The sequence below is a fragment of the Pipra filicauda genome, unplaced genomic scaffold (genome assembly GCF_003945595.2).
Source record: "Pipra filicauda isolate LSUMZ 115617 unplaced genomic scaffold, ASM394559v2 scaffold80_size11013439_pilon, whole genome shotgun sequence".
Taxonomy (NCBI): Eukaryota; Metazoa; Chordata; class Aves; order Passeriformes; family Pipridae; genus Pipra; species Pipra filicauda.
This window is the reverse complement of record NW_024104987.1, coordinates 6,309,742-6,323,896: the sequence shown is the minus strand read 5'-3', so window position 1 is coordinate 6,323,896 and position 14,155 is coordinate 6,309,742. Positions and strand designations below refer to the sequence as shown.

The 14,155-nt window shown below is 61.5% G+C and overlaps 1 protein-coding gene across 3 annotated transcripts; it reads left to right on the top strand.

The window, feature by feature from the left end:
* The first annotated feature begins 2,344 nt into the window (after positions 1–2,344).
* EPN3 (epsin 3) lies at positions 2,345–11,933 on the top strand. Of its 3 annotated transcripts, XM_039390212.1 has the most exons (10): positions 2,349–2,802; positions 4,497–4,595; positions 5,394–6,049; positions 6,413–6,531; positions 8,456–8,563; positions 8,672–8,756; positions 8,990–9,301; positions 10,165–10,266; positions 10,626–10,847; positions 10,975–11,933. In XM_039390212.1, exons 3-10 carry the CDS (start codon positions 5,479–5,481, stop codon positions 11,292–11,294), a joined length of 1,839 nt encoding a protein of 612 aa, XP_039246146.1. In that variant the 5' UTR covers positions 2,349–2,802; positions 4,497–4,595; positions 5,394–5,478; the 3' UTR covers positions 11,295–11,933. The 3 variants fall into 3 exon arrangements, with proteins under 3 accessions (XP_039246147.1, XP_039246146.1, XP_027605568.1); XM_027749767.2 differs by lacking the exon at positions 4,497–4,595; XM_039390213.1 differs by lacking the exons at positions 4,497–4,595; positions 10,165–10,266 and having other exon boundaries at positions 2,345–2,802.
* Positions 11,934–14,155: the final 2,222 nt, after the last annotated feature.

Genomic DNA, 14,155 nt, shown 5'->3' with positions numbered 1-14,155 from the left:
ACGTGCTCCTGTCCTTTGGCAGCCACACTGACACAGTCTGGAGCTGCACAGAGCGTGAAATAACTGTGCCTTCTGCAGAATTGGTGTCTTTTGCTTTCTCATTTTAACTCCTGTGCTGTCTGAGGAGAGAACATATTCTTCCTCTTGGCAGTACCATGGCAAAGCACAGCTTATTTTTTTTGCTGGCCAGGTGAAGCCCCTCATGTTTTGAGATGTTTTCTCTTATTGGAGTGTGGGGAAGCATTTTGGCTTCTGTGGCAGCGGGAGCCTCCTCTGGCTTAGTGGGCACAGACCCACAAAGGGAATGTCTCTGCTCAGCATTCCTGGAGTGAGAATTTCAGCAACATTTTGAGAATTAGGAGGAAAAAGGCCTGAAGTTGGGGTGTGTCTCACAGGCTCTGACAATAGCTCCTGCCTCCCTGGAGATGATTATCAGCTTGTGAATCTGCCCAACTCAAACTGCTCAAGCCATCTGTTTCTAGATGAGAGGGAGTCTGCACGTTCTAGAGGCAACGTGATTGTCTCGGAGGCAGGAATCCTTTCATGTGGTAGCTTTACATTAAGGGATGGCAAAACCCATCCATGTCGCCATGGATCCGTGTCTCCATGGATCCATATCTCCGGTCCAGCCTATGGAAACCAAGCTCCATGTATTATTCTACCCACAGGAAAATCTGTTAATATGACACCAGATAGATGGGAGTTTTACATCAGTCACATACGATGGAAGAATGTCCTGTGCTGCCGTCTCCTTCCCTTCCATGGGAGGAGCCTGGTGGCACAGGGCAGGGGGGTGGTGTAAGAGCTCTGCAAAGGAGAACAAACCTGTGAACGGTCTAATTTTTTGTCATAATTTTTGTCATAAATATTGTCAGTGCCTCTTTCAGCCTTGGACAAGAGTGTCCTCAGGGGACAAGGTACAAGCAGCACGCAGGAAGGGATGTGTGGGCCAACAACTGTGATACTCTGCTGTCTGGCTGCTGCAGCTTTCTCTGAGCCAGCTGGTTTGTTTTTTTTTTTTTCCTTTTGCGTTGATTTGTGGAAGTTACATGACAGGAACTGCAGTCGAATTAGAGCTGCCTTCCACAGAACAGCTTTAGAAATATGTACCCTCATTACAGGCCCAGTGTGAGACGTGGGCTCTGTCACCAGTGCAGGGACCCTCAGGGCTGTCAGCCCTGTGCTCTGAAGGACCCTGTAAGGCCAAGCCCTTGCAGCCAGGCAAGGAGAGTATTCCTTCTCCTCTCCCAGACGTGGGCATTATTTGTATTAGTGTTAATAATTTGTGTTGTGTTTGCTAAATAACTGAGGTGAGGTGAGCGACCTTCCTGGCCTTGGGAGTTGCATACCAAACCCAGCACGTGAGTGGGGGCCTGAAGACATCATCACTCCACCAGAGAGCCTGGGAAGAGGGGGAGTTCTAGGAAAATGCTGCAAGCAGAAGGTGACAGTGCATTTCTCAATGGCTGAGGGGGTCTGGGTGAGCAGCCAGGCTGTGCTGAGGGCAGTCAGTGCCTTGCTGGGTTCCACTTCCCCTGGTGGGGTTGTGGGCCCCAGCAAAGAAACCTCACGTTTGTACGGCTCCAAAAACACCTCGTAGGGTGTTTTCTGCACAGAGAGGTTCACTTTGCTTGTAAAAAATCAGTGCCTGAAGGAGAGCAAGCTGTCTGCCTCACCATATGACTCAGTGAATCAGGAGCATGGGAATGGAGGAAGAGGAAAGCCTGGATCTTAGGCTGCCATGGAGAATGCTTCCCACCGCCCGAGCTGGGATGTTCTCTGCGCTAATCTGGGGATGGTTTGGATGCTGGATGTGCTCTTCTCCCAGGCTGCAGCTGGAAGAGGGACTAGATGCTTATTCAGCCTGCATGGCCAGAGCTTGTTGGGAACGTCAGGTTGCTCAGATCTGCAAAGCCCTGGGAGGCACTGTGGCCTCCCCCTGGGACCCAAGGCAGGACCTTCGGGCAAGACAGACCTCAGCTCTCCTCTGTGTGGCAGAAGCATCAGCAGGAAGGCACAATCCCCCTCCCGAATGTCTCAGCACCCCCAAGATGCTTTCCATCATGGAAAATGTCAGTGATATTAAAAAGATTATATATATCCATAATACTTGAAGGGCTGTCAGTGATTAAAATGGAAGGCAGAGGCTGGGAGAGAGAGGGGGTGGCATTGAAATGATCGAGAGACATGACTTATTTTGTCATGTCATCTGATGCCTCCCTCTCTCCCCCCAGCCAGGCTCTGGGAGCTGTTCAGAGCAGGGGAAGAATCTGCTCCAAATTTAGATCCTAGCAAAAAAAATGAATAATAATTTAAAGAACCCAAATTGCTAGCGTGGCCTGGGGTAGCAGAGAAGGAGCTGCGTGGTGGGGAGGGTCGGCATCCCTCGCAGCCGCTTCCGCGCCCGTGGACGTGGATTTCTGTCTAAAAATAATGGGGGGAGGAGGGAAAAAAAAAATACAGGCGAGGAAGGCAGCAGCAGCGAGCAGCGCCTGGCTGGCTGCCAGCGAGGGGCAGTGACTGAGCATTTACAGCATCCCCGCCTCCCGCATGCGGCGGGGCAGGGGCTCGGCGCCGCATCCCCCGCGGCCGGTACCGCACCGCGCTGCGCCGCACCGGGGGGGCCGGGGGGGCTGCTGAGCGCCTCGGCCGGTGCCCGGGCGGCCCCGAAGGGGTTAAGCCGGGACCTGCCGTCGGGACCTGCCCAGCCAGCCCGGCAACTCGGCGGCGCGCAGCAGGAGCGGGCGGCTGCGGCCGCCTCCACCCGCGCTCCCCGGCGGCACCGGCGGCGGCACCGCGCAGGTAAGCGGGGCCGTGCGCCCCGGCAGCCGGGATGCGGGAGGGGGGGGAAAGGAAGAGGAGGAGGAAGGTTCTGGACACCGGAGCATCGCGGGCTGCGGGGGATGCCGGGCCCCGGCGGGCAGCTCGGTGCCGTGACGCCTCCCGGGCCGGGCTCGGGGCCCCGCGGCGCCTGCGGGAGCGGGAGCGGGATCCGGGCGGGTGCGGGAGCCGGCGGCGCGGCCGAGGGCTCTGCAGGAGCCGTTCCCCGCCGCTCCCCCCTCCATGGCGGGCGCTGCTCCTCCCAGCCCTGCACCTGATCAGGGATGGAGCTGTAATCCCCTCTCCGGGCCCCCCCTTCTCTCGCCGGACCCTTCTGCCCCCGCTGCAGTCCCCCCCTCCCTCCAGCTCTCCCTCCACGCCGTTCCTACTCGCCCCCCCCGCCGCCCCCGCGTCGCCCCCGCAGTCCCCCGCACCGGGCCGCGGGCGATGGGGACCTGGCCCCGCAGCCGTGTGTCCTTCTCCCACCTGGCCGCCTCTTGCTCAAGGTCACTGCAGTAATTCCATATGAGCTGCTGGGTGCTGCCGCCTTATCTCCCGCACAGCTTCTGTTTCACTCCCTTTATATTCCAGGGGGGGCTGTGGGGGGATATTGTGTTTGATAAACCCACAGCTCTTAACCCTGCTGGCAGCTCCAGCCCTGATTACATTCCTCTTATCCCTGCCCCAGCCCATGCTTCCCATCTCTTCCCATTCAGACTTCCCAGGCCATCTCATGGTGGGCAAAGTCCAGCTGGGATCAGGTCTCTGGCCTGGATAAGCAATGTCGGGAGCCAGTCACGCTGGACCTGGGGCTTGTCCTGCCAGGAGACCTGTTGGCGGCAGGAGGAACCATCCTGCCTTCTCCTCCTTGGAGTGCTGGTGGTTGCTGGTGCTTTCCGGGCCGGTGGCACCTTTGGAAAACGTGACTTTATCTCCACCTGGGTGTTGGTGGAAAGCAGAGCACGCAGCCAAGTCCTGGAGGACTTTGCTGCTTTGCTGCCCTTGTCCTGCAGGTGTTTCCGTGCCAGGCAGGCAGTGGCACGGCCGTCTGTGCCGTGGGCTCTCCCGGCGGGATCCAAAGGCCGCGCCGACGGGCTGCATTGCGAAAGGGAATCGATGCAGGGAAGCGTCTCCAGAGAAACTTTGCCCGCCCGCGAGCGTGGCGGTGCCAGGCTCCTCTCTGACTCACGGGAGACGTTGCTGGCGGAGCCGTGGGGCGCCTGGCCGCTGGCCCACGGGAGCAGGAGGTGCCGGACTGGTCACACGGGTTGTATGGTAGCGTGGTGGGTGCCGTGCGTGGCTCCTGGGCATGTCAGCACGGCCCAGCTCCGGCAGGACGGAGCACTGTCCAGAGCCAGTGGAGGGCTGGACACGGTGTGACAGGTCCAGGGAGGTACCGGCATCCGAGGTGGGTGGTGGGTGGACACCGGTAATCGCTGCCTGCAGACACTGCTGTGTGGGGGAGATACTCCTCTGCCTGCAGGCGTTATCTTGGATGGGGGAAGAATTGCCAGTGAGTTCTGTCGCAGCCGCAGTGGGGGCTCTGGGAGCAGCCCGGCTCCCGGGCCCTGCGGTGCGGCCCTGCCGAGGGAAAGGCAGCTCCCGGCAGCCTCTGCCTCTGCCTTGACTTGGCCCTCAGACAAAATGAGGGTAAACAGTGTCTTCCCACTGTGCAGGGAGGAGGTGAAGATTAAGGACCAGCATGGAGCAGGGGACAGGAGTGTGATGGGCTCATGTGAAGACAGGTCCAGACTGCCCCATGTCACTGCATCCGTGTCAGTGCAGGGCATCCCAAGGATGGGCATTACCCATGGGGAGGTACCACACCAGCACCTGCAGCCCCAGCCCTGTGTCTGGGCACAGAGGAGGTTCAAACAGCTTGAGATTTTGGGGAGAGGGGCATTGCATTATCCGTCCTGCTCACTGATCTGGCACTGGCTGTTAGCACCCTGACTTTGCCAGCCTCTTGCTGGAGCAAAATTATCGAATTTGCTGGGAAAACCCATCTGATCAGCTGCCAGCTGAGTGAGTCGCGACAGGCTCTGACTCACGGCGGGGTTTTGTGTTTGCACGACGCATCCTTGGCGGCACTGAGAGCCTTGGGGTGATGACTGGGACAAGCAGGGCTGTGTGCAGCTGCAGGTAGTGCATCTGGGGGCACAGGGGAGCCCCTGGCTGGTGCAAGGTCTGGGAGGGGTCTGAAACCAGCTTTGCTGGGATGGTGGGGCTGAGGCAGCTGGGATCTGGAGGAGGGAGCTGCCATTTTCAAATGGTTACTTTTAGAAGCAGAAGTGCAGGGTAAATTCTTCTCCAAATGTTGCTGAATCTGGAGTCAAACCTTGTGCCGGCTCTGCAGTGCTGGGTAGCACTTGCTATGAGGTGTTTTCTCTTGTGACCACTGTGTGTGTCTTTAGGTTAGCGAGCGGTGGCAGCCCCCTAGGGTGCACCTGATACCGCGATGATGGGCACGTCCACACTGAGAAGTGTCCCTGGTGCCGACCGAGGGCTCTGGGGATGGGTCTCAGTGGCTGGGGCAATGCTGAGGTCTCTGTGTCACTGTTCCCCTGCTGCAGGCGCCGGTGAGGCTGTGGCTGTGATCACTCATTCCTTCTGCACCGTTGCTGCCTGCCGCTGGCAGGTTTCCGGCACCACACAGCCATGACGACCTCGGCGCTGCGCCGGCAGGTGAAGAACATCGTGCACAACTACTCGGAGGCAGAGATCAAGGTGCGGGAGGCCACCTCCAATGACCCCTGGGGACCCCCCAGCTCCCTGATGTCAGAGATCGCCGACCTCACCTTCAACACGGTGGCCTTCGCCGAGGTCATGGGCATGATCTGGCGGCGGCTGAACGACAGCGGCAAGAACTGGCGTCACGTCTACAAAGCCCTCACCCTCCTGGACTACCTCATCAAAACCGGCTCCGAAAAGGTGACCCACCAGTGCCGGGAGAACCTCTACACCATCCAGACGCTGAAGGACTTCCAGTACGTGGACCGCGATGGCAAGGACCAGGGCATCAACATCCGGGAGAAGGTGAAGCAGGTGATGGCGCTGCTGAAGGACGAGGAGCGGCTGAAGCAGGAGCGGGCGCACGCGCTGCAGACCAAGGAGCGCATGGCCCTGGAGGGCATGGGCAGTGGCAGCCACCAGGTCACCTACGGCCGCCGTGCGTCACCCTACGGCGAGGACTACGGCCGGGCACGGGGCTCGCCCTCCTCCTTCAACTGTGAGTGTTGCTGGTGGCTCGCTCAGGCTCACTTAGTGGGGGCAGGTGTTGCATTAGGTTTGCACCTGCTTGGTGCCCATTGCTCTCCTCTCAGGGTGGGGGGGCTGGGGGTGGTGGTGAAGCCCATCTCCATCCTGCACCACAGAGCAGAGATTTGACTGTGGTGAACCCCAGCAGCAGAGGCAGCTGGCGGTGCCTCCAGCCTTAAACCCCTGGCTTGTTCATGGTCAGGAGCTCTAACATGGGGCTATGTGCCCTGGGGAGGCCGGGTGCTGGGATGTGGGCCTGGAGGGGAGGCTGGTGTTGTGCTCCCCCGAATATCCCAGTACTGACACCACCCCCTTTTCATCTTTCATCTCCCAGCATCATCCTCATCCCCACGGTTCGCCTCTGACCTGGAGCAAGCACGGCCCCAGACGACGGGCGAGGAGGAGCTGCAGCTGCAGCTGGCGCTGGCCATGAGTCGGGAGGAGGCAGAGAAGGTAGGGTGGCCCTGCCTGTCCTGGGGCACAAGGCATCTCCCTGCACTTTGCCTTATATATGGGCACAATGGCTCAGTTCCCTGGGAGGAGGGAGGAATTTGGGGGCTGCCCGAGGCTGGTGCATGCACCTGCAACCACACCGGGCTGCTCGCGTTGTGCCTGGCATCCAAAATCACCAGCAGGCAGGTGGAGGCATGGGCTGCTCCTGCTTCCTGTCCTCCTACCAGAGAGGACAGCACCAGGTGGGGATCTGTCCAGCCTCCCAAACCCCAGAGTGAACTTGGGGACTCTACTGGGTTTGCCACAACTGCCCTCCACCTGGCTGCCCTCTTTCGCCGAGGGTTTTTGCTCTAAGCTCCCCCATTTCTCTTGCCTTCCCACGGAGGTTTTAGGGGGCAAAGCCTTGCCCTGCAGTTTATGTGGTGGATGTGGGGCCAGCAGCACCCTCACTGGGCTGGAAACTTGGTCCTACTATCTGGTCCTTTCAAACTGGGATAGAAAGAGCACTGGGAAACAGCCCCAGGAGGAGCCCAGCAGGTATGCAGGCAACAAGTGAGCTGCTGCCCCAGAGTGAAACCACCCCAGGCTGTCCCCTCTCCTATCTGGTGGCCACAGCCCCTTTTCCACCAGGGACAGGATTATTTGCACACCGGCTGGCACGGCCCACACAGAGCCTGTGGGTACAGCCAGCACACACAGTCAGAGGGACATGGGACCGAGGGACATCCCCTGGAGCTGGCACCCAGCACCACGAGCTCAGTCCTGCCAGGCTGGGGACATGCTCTGGAGACAGCGCTTGCTGCTGCCCGTCTTCCCTGCCCAATGGAGGCTCTTTTGGAGACAGAGCAGGGCGTGTATCCCTATTTTTGTCCTGGAATTGGAGTATTTATAGCTTCCTCACACTGCTGCGATGAGCACTGTAGGAACACGCTCTGGAAAGCGCTGCCTGTTGGAGTCCATCTGGGCTGCACACGCATGTGCACACGTGTACAGATGTACACACACAGTCACCCCCACTGGGGTCCCCAGTCCCAGCCCCAGTGGGTCCCACACTGCTGGACAAGTGTCACGGGGGGTGATCAGGGCCACCATGGTGGTACAGGGACAGCCTCTCCCCAAAGTCTGCCTCAGGTCTGGGTGCGGGGCTGCAGGATTCCCAAAGTGAAGCCAGTCAGTGTCACAAACTCTTCTCTCCAGCAGACTGCCAGGGCAAAGGGGTGCCTAGTTCATCCCTTCACTGACTTCATCAGGGTCCCTGAAAACCTCTCAGGGAAGATGCTGGCTGCCTAATTTAGGGTCATCCCAGCCTCAATGCAGAGGCAGGTAATGGGGTCAGGGAAAGAGCTGGTCAGGGGCCACAGGGAGCCTGAGCAGGAGCTGGTTAGAGAGCACAGGGACACTGGGCTGGGGGTCCGCAGGCAAGGCCAGCTGGATGGGCACAGACGTTGTGCAGGCAGGCGAGGGGCTGCAGGAGAGGCGGTGGCAAGGTCAGGGACCTCTGAGCAGTCCTATGACCTGAGGGCAAGCTGAAATGTCACCCAATTTCCTCTGTTGGCAGAAGCCACTTCCAATTTCCAGTACAGACGAAGAAAGGCAATTGCAGCTCGCGCTCGCGCTGAGCAAAGAGGAGCACGAGAAGGTACCTGTGTCCTGCAGTCCTGGCACTCCGCTCTCCTTGCACTTGGGCTTCTCTCTGGGGTGCTGGAGCCCAAAACACCACCTTGCTCCAGTGCCCGCTTTGCTTTCCCTGCTCTGGGCTGTCTGCTGAGTGCTCTCCTGGTGGGCTCAGCCCTGAGGGAGCTGTCTGCTCGGATGCTGGGACTTTTCGGGGATGTGGTGGCAGCTCCTGTGCTGGTCTGTCTTCTGGAGAAGGTGCTGGCTGAAGGGTTGCTGAGCTCACAGACCCCATCTCTTCTCCCCGCAGGAGGTGAGGACTTGGCAAGGGGAGAACTCCCTGCAGCAGAGAGCCGTGGAGGAGACTGCCCAGGGCAGGGAGGAAGAGCAAGAAGAAGATAAGATGAAGAAAAGCCAGGTACAGCACTGGGGGCTGGATGGCCACAGAGCCCGCTATGGGCTCCAGGGCAATCCCACAGGTCTGCCTCAGGCTTCCCTCACCTCTTTATTCCCTTTCTCTTTGCAGTCCTCCATCCTGGAGCTGGCAGATATATTCGGACCGGCGCCAGCACCCTCCAGCCACGCGTCTGCTGACCCGTGGGATGTGCCAGGTGAGGGCAACTCGCAGACTGCCAAAATTCGGGACGGTATCAGAAACCTGTCCCTTGCCTCTGTTCCTCCCCAGTCCCCAGGAGCTCAACAGTGAAGACCTCTGGGTTCTCCTCCGTTGTACGCATGGGTGTTGCTGCTGGAAGTCACGGCCCTCGGGGCACATCCCTGCCACTCAGTATCCCTCTGTGCCCTGCACTGTTCCCCTGTCCCACAGCTTCCCTTCTTCTTGCAGATATGAAAGCCAAAGCGGAGCCGGTGGCCTCTGCCTGGGCCGGTGCAGCAGATCCCTGGGTGCCAGTCCCGGACACCAGTGGGGAGCCCCTCTCCCAGGCGAGCGCCTCAGCCCAGCAAACATCTGCCGGGCCCTGGGATTTTCCCCCCAGCACCACTGCGGCCTCTGACCCTTGGGGGAAGGCACCTGTTTCTTCTGGCTTCCCTCCTGCTGACCCTTGGGGGACAGCATCACCCCCAGCCCCTCAGGGCTCCGGTTCCACTCCAGCTCCTGACCCTTGGGCTGCTGTGCCCGAGCAACCTCCGAACGCTGGTAAGAGGCTTGATGGACCTTTTGGCTTTGCTGGGGATTCTGGACAGCCCTGAGCATCGCTACCCTCCTGCGAGTGGGCATCTCGGCGCTCTGCCCCCATCCTCCTGCAGCCAGCTCCCCAAACACCCCCTGCCCGCTCTCCTGCCCCGCAGCAGGACCTCTGCTCACCCCTCAGCATCCTGAAGACTTCAAGGAACTTTTAGGCTCTATCTCTGCACAGAATAGGCTGTTTTAATTAACACGGCAGTTAACGGAACCCTCCCGTGGGAGCGGATGGCAGCCACCACACCACTCCAGCAGCAGGTTGATGGTGTGTCCCGTCGGTGATACCTGTTTGCTCACCCCAAACCACCCCTGCACACCACGCCAGGACCAGACGGGACGGTTGCTGGTCGCAGGTGCCACGTTGCAGATGGGGAGGCAACTGTAGGAGCAGCCTGTGTTTCGGAGCTCAGTGCCACTCTCAGTTCCTCCTTGGTGCTTCCTCCAGCCCCGTGCAGGTCCTGTGTGTCCTGTCCCCAGTTTTGGTCCCTGGTGAGGGGCACAGAACCTGCTCTGAGGGCCAGTGCTGGTTTCTAAAGCATTTCTGCAGACCTGTCCCCTGCCCTGGGAAAGGGACCAGCCCGCTGCAGGGGGATGGCCATGAGCAGTGGGGGTGTCTTGTTCTGCAATGACCCCATGGTCTGTCTCTGAGCCTTCTCCAGTGCACATTCCTGACCCCCAACCCCACTCCAGCCCCCCACTGCACCCCCTCTTCTCTGTCTCCTTGCAGGCAGCCACCCCTGCCTCTCTCCTGCCCACACATCTCCTGCCTCCCACCTCCCCGCTTGCTCCCCTCCTTGAGTGTCCCCTCTTCCCCCCAGCTCCAGGGGGGAACGCTTTCGACCCGTTTGCAAAGCCGCCCGAGCCGCCGGAGCAGGAGCCCTCGCAGCCGCCCTCCTCGGCCAAGTCCAGCAGCCCCGTGGGTAAGAGCCGGGAGCGGGCGGGTGGGGACGGTGACCTGTCCCTGCCCGTGGCAGGGAGGCAGCTCCGGGGCTGGCCAGGGCTGCGTGTGGCTGCTTGCTGGCGTGGCCAAAGCTTGTCCCATCTGTAAACTTGTCATGGGCTTGGGCTCTCCTGTAGGCGAGAGAGCAGCTCTAGTCCCTGCGTGTACCCGTGTCCCCAGCCCTGCCAGCTCCCATGGTGGCTCCAGGGGGCACTTGGGCAGGCCATGCTGCAGGCTCAGCCCATCACACTGAGCTGTGACCTGCGGTGACAGGGGACGCCATCATCCTTGGTGTCTCCCAGTGGCTCACGCGGCTCATCTCCCCTCCCTCCATCCCAGAGCCGGACCCCTTTGGCGACCTGTTCCCCAGCACCAGGCAGGATGGGGCGAAGAGCTTTGACCTCACCAACCTGGCTGACTCCCTGCCCGAATCCGGCAAGGAGCGGAAGGACTGTAAAACCCCCGAGGCTTTCCTCGGCCCCGCCGCCTCCTCCCTGGTCAACCTGGACTCCCTGGTCGCACCTACACCGGCTTCCAAGACCCGCAACCCCTTCCTCTCCGGTAGGTACTGAGGGCTGCTGGCCAGGGGCTTCCCTGGGCTGGACAGGGGGTGTTTTGGGGAGGAAGAGGAGGAGAAGTGTTGGGGATGACCTGGCCGCCCTGATGTGTCCCATCCTATCCTTGCCAGGTCTGAGCACGCCGTCCCCAACCAACCCCTTCAGCCTGTCCGAGCAGCCCAAGCCGACGCTGAACCAGATGCGGACCAGCTCGCCGGTGCCCGGGCTGCCCGCCGGCCACCCCGCCAACTCCATGACCTACAGCGCGTCCCTGCCGATGCCCCTCAGCAGCGTCCCCTCCGCCACCGTCGCCCTCCCCGCCTCCGCCAGTGCCTTCCCGCAGGCTGGCACGTTCCCCGAACTCCCCGGCGCCTTGCCGCAGCCTCTACTGCCGCTGAGCGGCCCCCCGGCTCCGCCGTCCGCGCCCGGGGGACTCAACCCCTTCCTCTGAACCCTCTGGACATGTGGACTCTCGCCCCTTCCCTGGCTGTTACAGCCCCCCCATCTTTCCTCCCGCCAAGACTTGAGGGGGCAGCGGTTCGCTAAAGCTGCACCGGAGTGTGCCCCCCACCCAGCCCCGACCCCGTGCCCGCTGTGCGGGGCAGCCAGCATGAGACCCCCGTGCTTGACGGGCAGCAGGGGACCCCCTTCCCCTGCGAGGGCCAGTGCGGGGGGCCGCGGTGGGGCTGGCTGGGGGGCAGCCAGCATGAGCCCCGGTGCTTGACGGGCAGGAAGGGACCCCCTTGCCCTGCAAGGGGGCCACGGCAGAGCCCCTGTGAAGGGCTGTGGTGTAGGGGCTCCGCTGCAGCGGGACCGGGCGGGTGCGCGGGGGTCCGGCTGCTGGATGTGGACCCCCGGCGTGGGGGGGCTTTGTGGGGAGCTGGGGCAGCGCGGGGCCGGGAGGAGGGAGCTGGGGGGTTCTCCCACCCCGCGTGGTTCGCGCTCCCTTGGCTGCTGCCCCTCGCCTCCGTCTCGCCGCCCCTCGCCCACTGCTGGGCGCCGCTCCGTGTCCGGGGAGCGCCTGGGCTTGGGCGCGGCGGCGGCGGCTGGCTGCGGGTGCCCGTGCGACAATAAACTGCGCTGAGCGACACGGTGTGCGGCTGCGGGACGGGGATGGCGCTGGGATCGGGGCCGGGATACGGATCGGGATCGGGGCCGGGCGGGGGCGGGCACGGTGGCAGATCAGGGGGCGGGGCCGCGGCTCAAGGGGCGGAGCCAGAGGCACGACGGGGCCAGTGATTGGAGCTACAGCGTCTCAGCGGGCGGAGCCAGAAGGGGCGGTGGCTCGGGGGCGTGGCCGTGGGCGCGGCGGGGCCGATGATTGGAGCAATAGTGTCTCGGGGGCGGGGCCGTTGGAGGCCGGGGCGGGGGGCCGGGCCGATCCGCCGCCATGTTGGCGGGGCCGCTGCGCAGCGCCCGCAGGTACTGGAGGGGCCCGGGGGTGGCGGGTCCGGCCCTGGGGGCGGTGGATGTGTGACCCGGCAACCCCGCTGCGCCATCGCTGCCTCCCCGCACCCCTTCTGTGCCCCCCTGCATTCCCCAAGTTGTTTTGCAGCGCCCTGTACGCCGCCCTGCATCTCCTCCTGAATCCCTCCTAAAGCCTCTCCTTCATTCCCCAGCATCCTCCCTGCATCCCTCTGCACACCCCCGTATCCTCCCTAAATCCTCCCCGCATCCCTCCACCCCCTGCATGGCTTTACGTACTCTCCGGACAGCCGATCTGCGCCCCATCTCACACTTCCTTCTGCATCCCTGTATCCCGGCCCTTCATCGCTGCACCCCTTCTGCATCCCTGTATCCTAGCCTTACATCCCTGCATCGCAGCCCTTCATCCCCGCACCCCTTCTGCATCCCTGCACCTGAGACCTGCATCCCAGCCCTGCATCCCTGCACACCATCCTTGCAGTCTTCCTGCATCCTCACGCCCCAGCCCTGCATCCTACCCAGCAGCAGGGGAGTCTCTCTGGTCCCCTCCTGCCCTTCACTCCCTTCACCATGAAGAGCCTGTAACCACCCTGCCCACACCCACACCCTCCACCCACCCCTGCACCCCCGGAAGGGCATTTTCCTCTCTGAGGGGATGTTCCTCTCTGAGGACATGCAGGTCAAGTCCCACAGACGCTGTTCCTGCACCCACAGCTGTCAGGTGTGTCCCCAAAGGGTACTGGGGGGGGGCAGCCCTGGGGATGGCAGTCCCCTGCCATGGCTGTGCCAAACTGGAGGAGAACAACCTCCCCTGAGCCTCCAGTTGAGTGGAGAGGACTTGTAGGGTCCGGGGAGGGGGAAGGAAGTGGACTAAGTGCCACCCACAACTGGGGCTGGGAGTGGGGGCACCAGCAGGGACTGGGGTGATGGTGGTTGTGCCCTGGGCCATCGTGGCTCTCTGTGAAGGCTGAGCTGCCCTGTGCTGAGCAGGGAGCCCAGGACCCTGTTTGGTGTCACAGGTGCACGTTCCTGACGGGGCTGGCAGCCATGGCCACGGGGGGGTCACCCAGCCCCCCCGGCGTCCCTCGTCACACCAACCGCCTCATTAACGAGAAGTCCCCGTACCTGCTGCAGCACGCCCACAACCCCGTGGATTGGTAAGAGCAATGGGAACCTTTCCCCCTCTTCCTCCTCCTCTCCTGGTGCCTGTGGGGCTGAGGGACTCGCTACCATATGTACAGGTTCGGGGTCCGCCCTCCTGATCCAGCTCTGGCTGTCCTGACTCCTCTGACCAGGCAGCAGTTCTGGAGGAGCCTGGTCCTGGCAGCTGGAAACCCTGAAGTTCCTTTCTTGTCTTCCCCCCCACAGGTACCCTTGGGGTCAGGAAGCCTTTGATAAAGCAAAGAAAGAAAACAAGGTGATATTCCTGTCAGGTAACCAGAAACAAGACATATTTCGTGTCCCTGTGGGTGGTTCAGTAGATGATCAGATAAGCTGGGCTGCATCCCAAGTAGCCATGTAGGTACTGATGGACACCAAACAAGAGAGGGCCACGTGCTAGAAAAGCTCTCTCCAAAAGCGGGCTCACTTGGGAGCAAGATTTGGCCAGATTTTAAGAGGAAGAGCTGGAGAGCCCAGGGGGCCTTTCCCCTCCTTCTGGGGAGGCCCAAAGGAGCCCTTCTTTCCCCTCCTCTCCTTTCCCCTCCCTTTCTTCTCTAGGGGGGCAGTAGCTGTTGCCCATAACAGGGCTCCCCATCTCTGAGTGATCTCCCCATCACTCAAATGTGTCCTGCTCCCTGCAAAGGGCCATTCCTCACTCACCTGAGCTTGTTTTCAGTGGGCTACTCCACCTGCCACTGGTGCCATGTGATGGAGGAGGAGTCCTTC

What these genes read in the sequence shown, in the direction of transcription:
- EPN3 (XM_027749767.2), top strand. Translation starts at nt 5,479, where the DNA reads ATGACGACCTCGGCGCTGCGCCGGCAGGTGAAGAACATCGTGCACAAC. An exon ending in CGAGCAACCTCCGAACGCTG is followed by an intron (nt 9,302 to 10,164) that starts GTAAGAGGCTTG and finishes TCTTCCCCCCAG; the next exon opens with CTCCAGGGGGGAACGCTTTC. An exon ending in CCGCAACCCCTTCCTCTCCG is followed by an intron (nt 10,848 to 10,974) that starts GTAGGTACTGAG and finishes TATCCTTGCCAG; the next exon opens with GTCTGAGCACGCCGTCCCCA.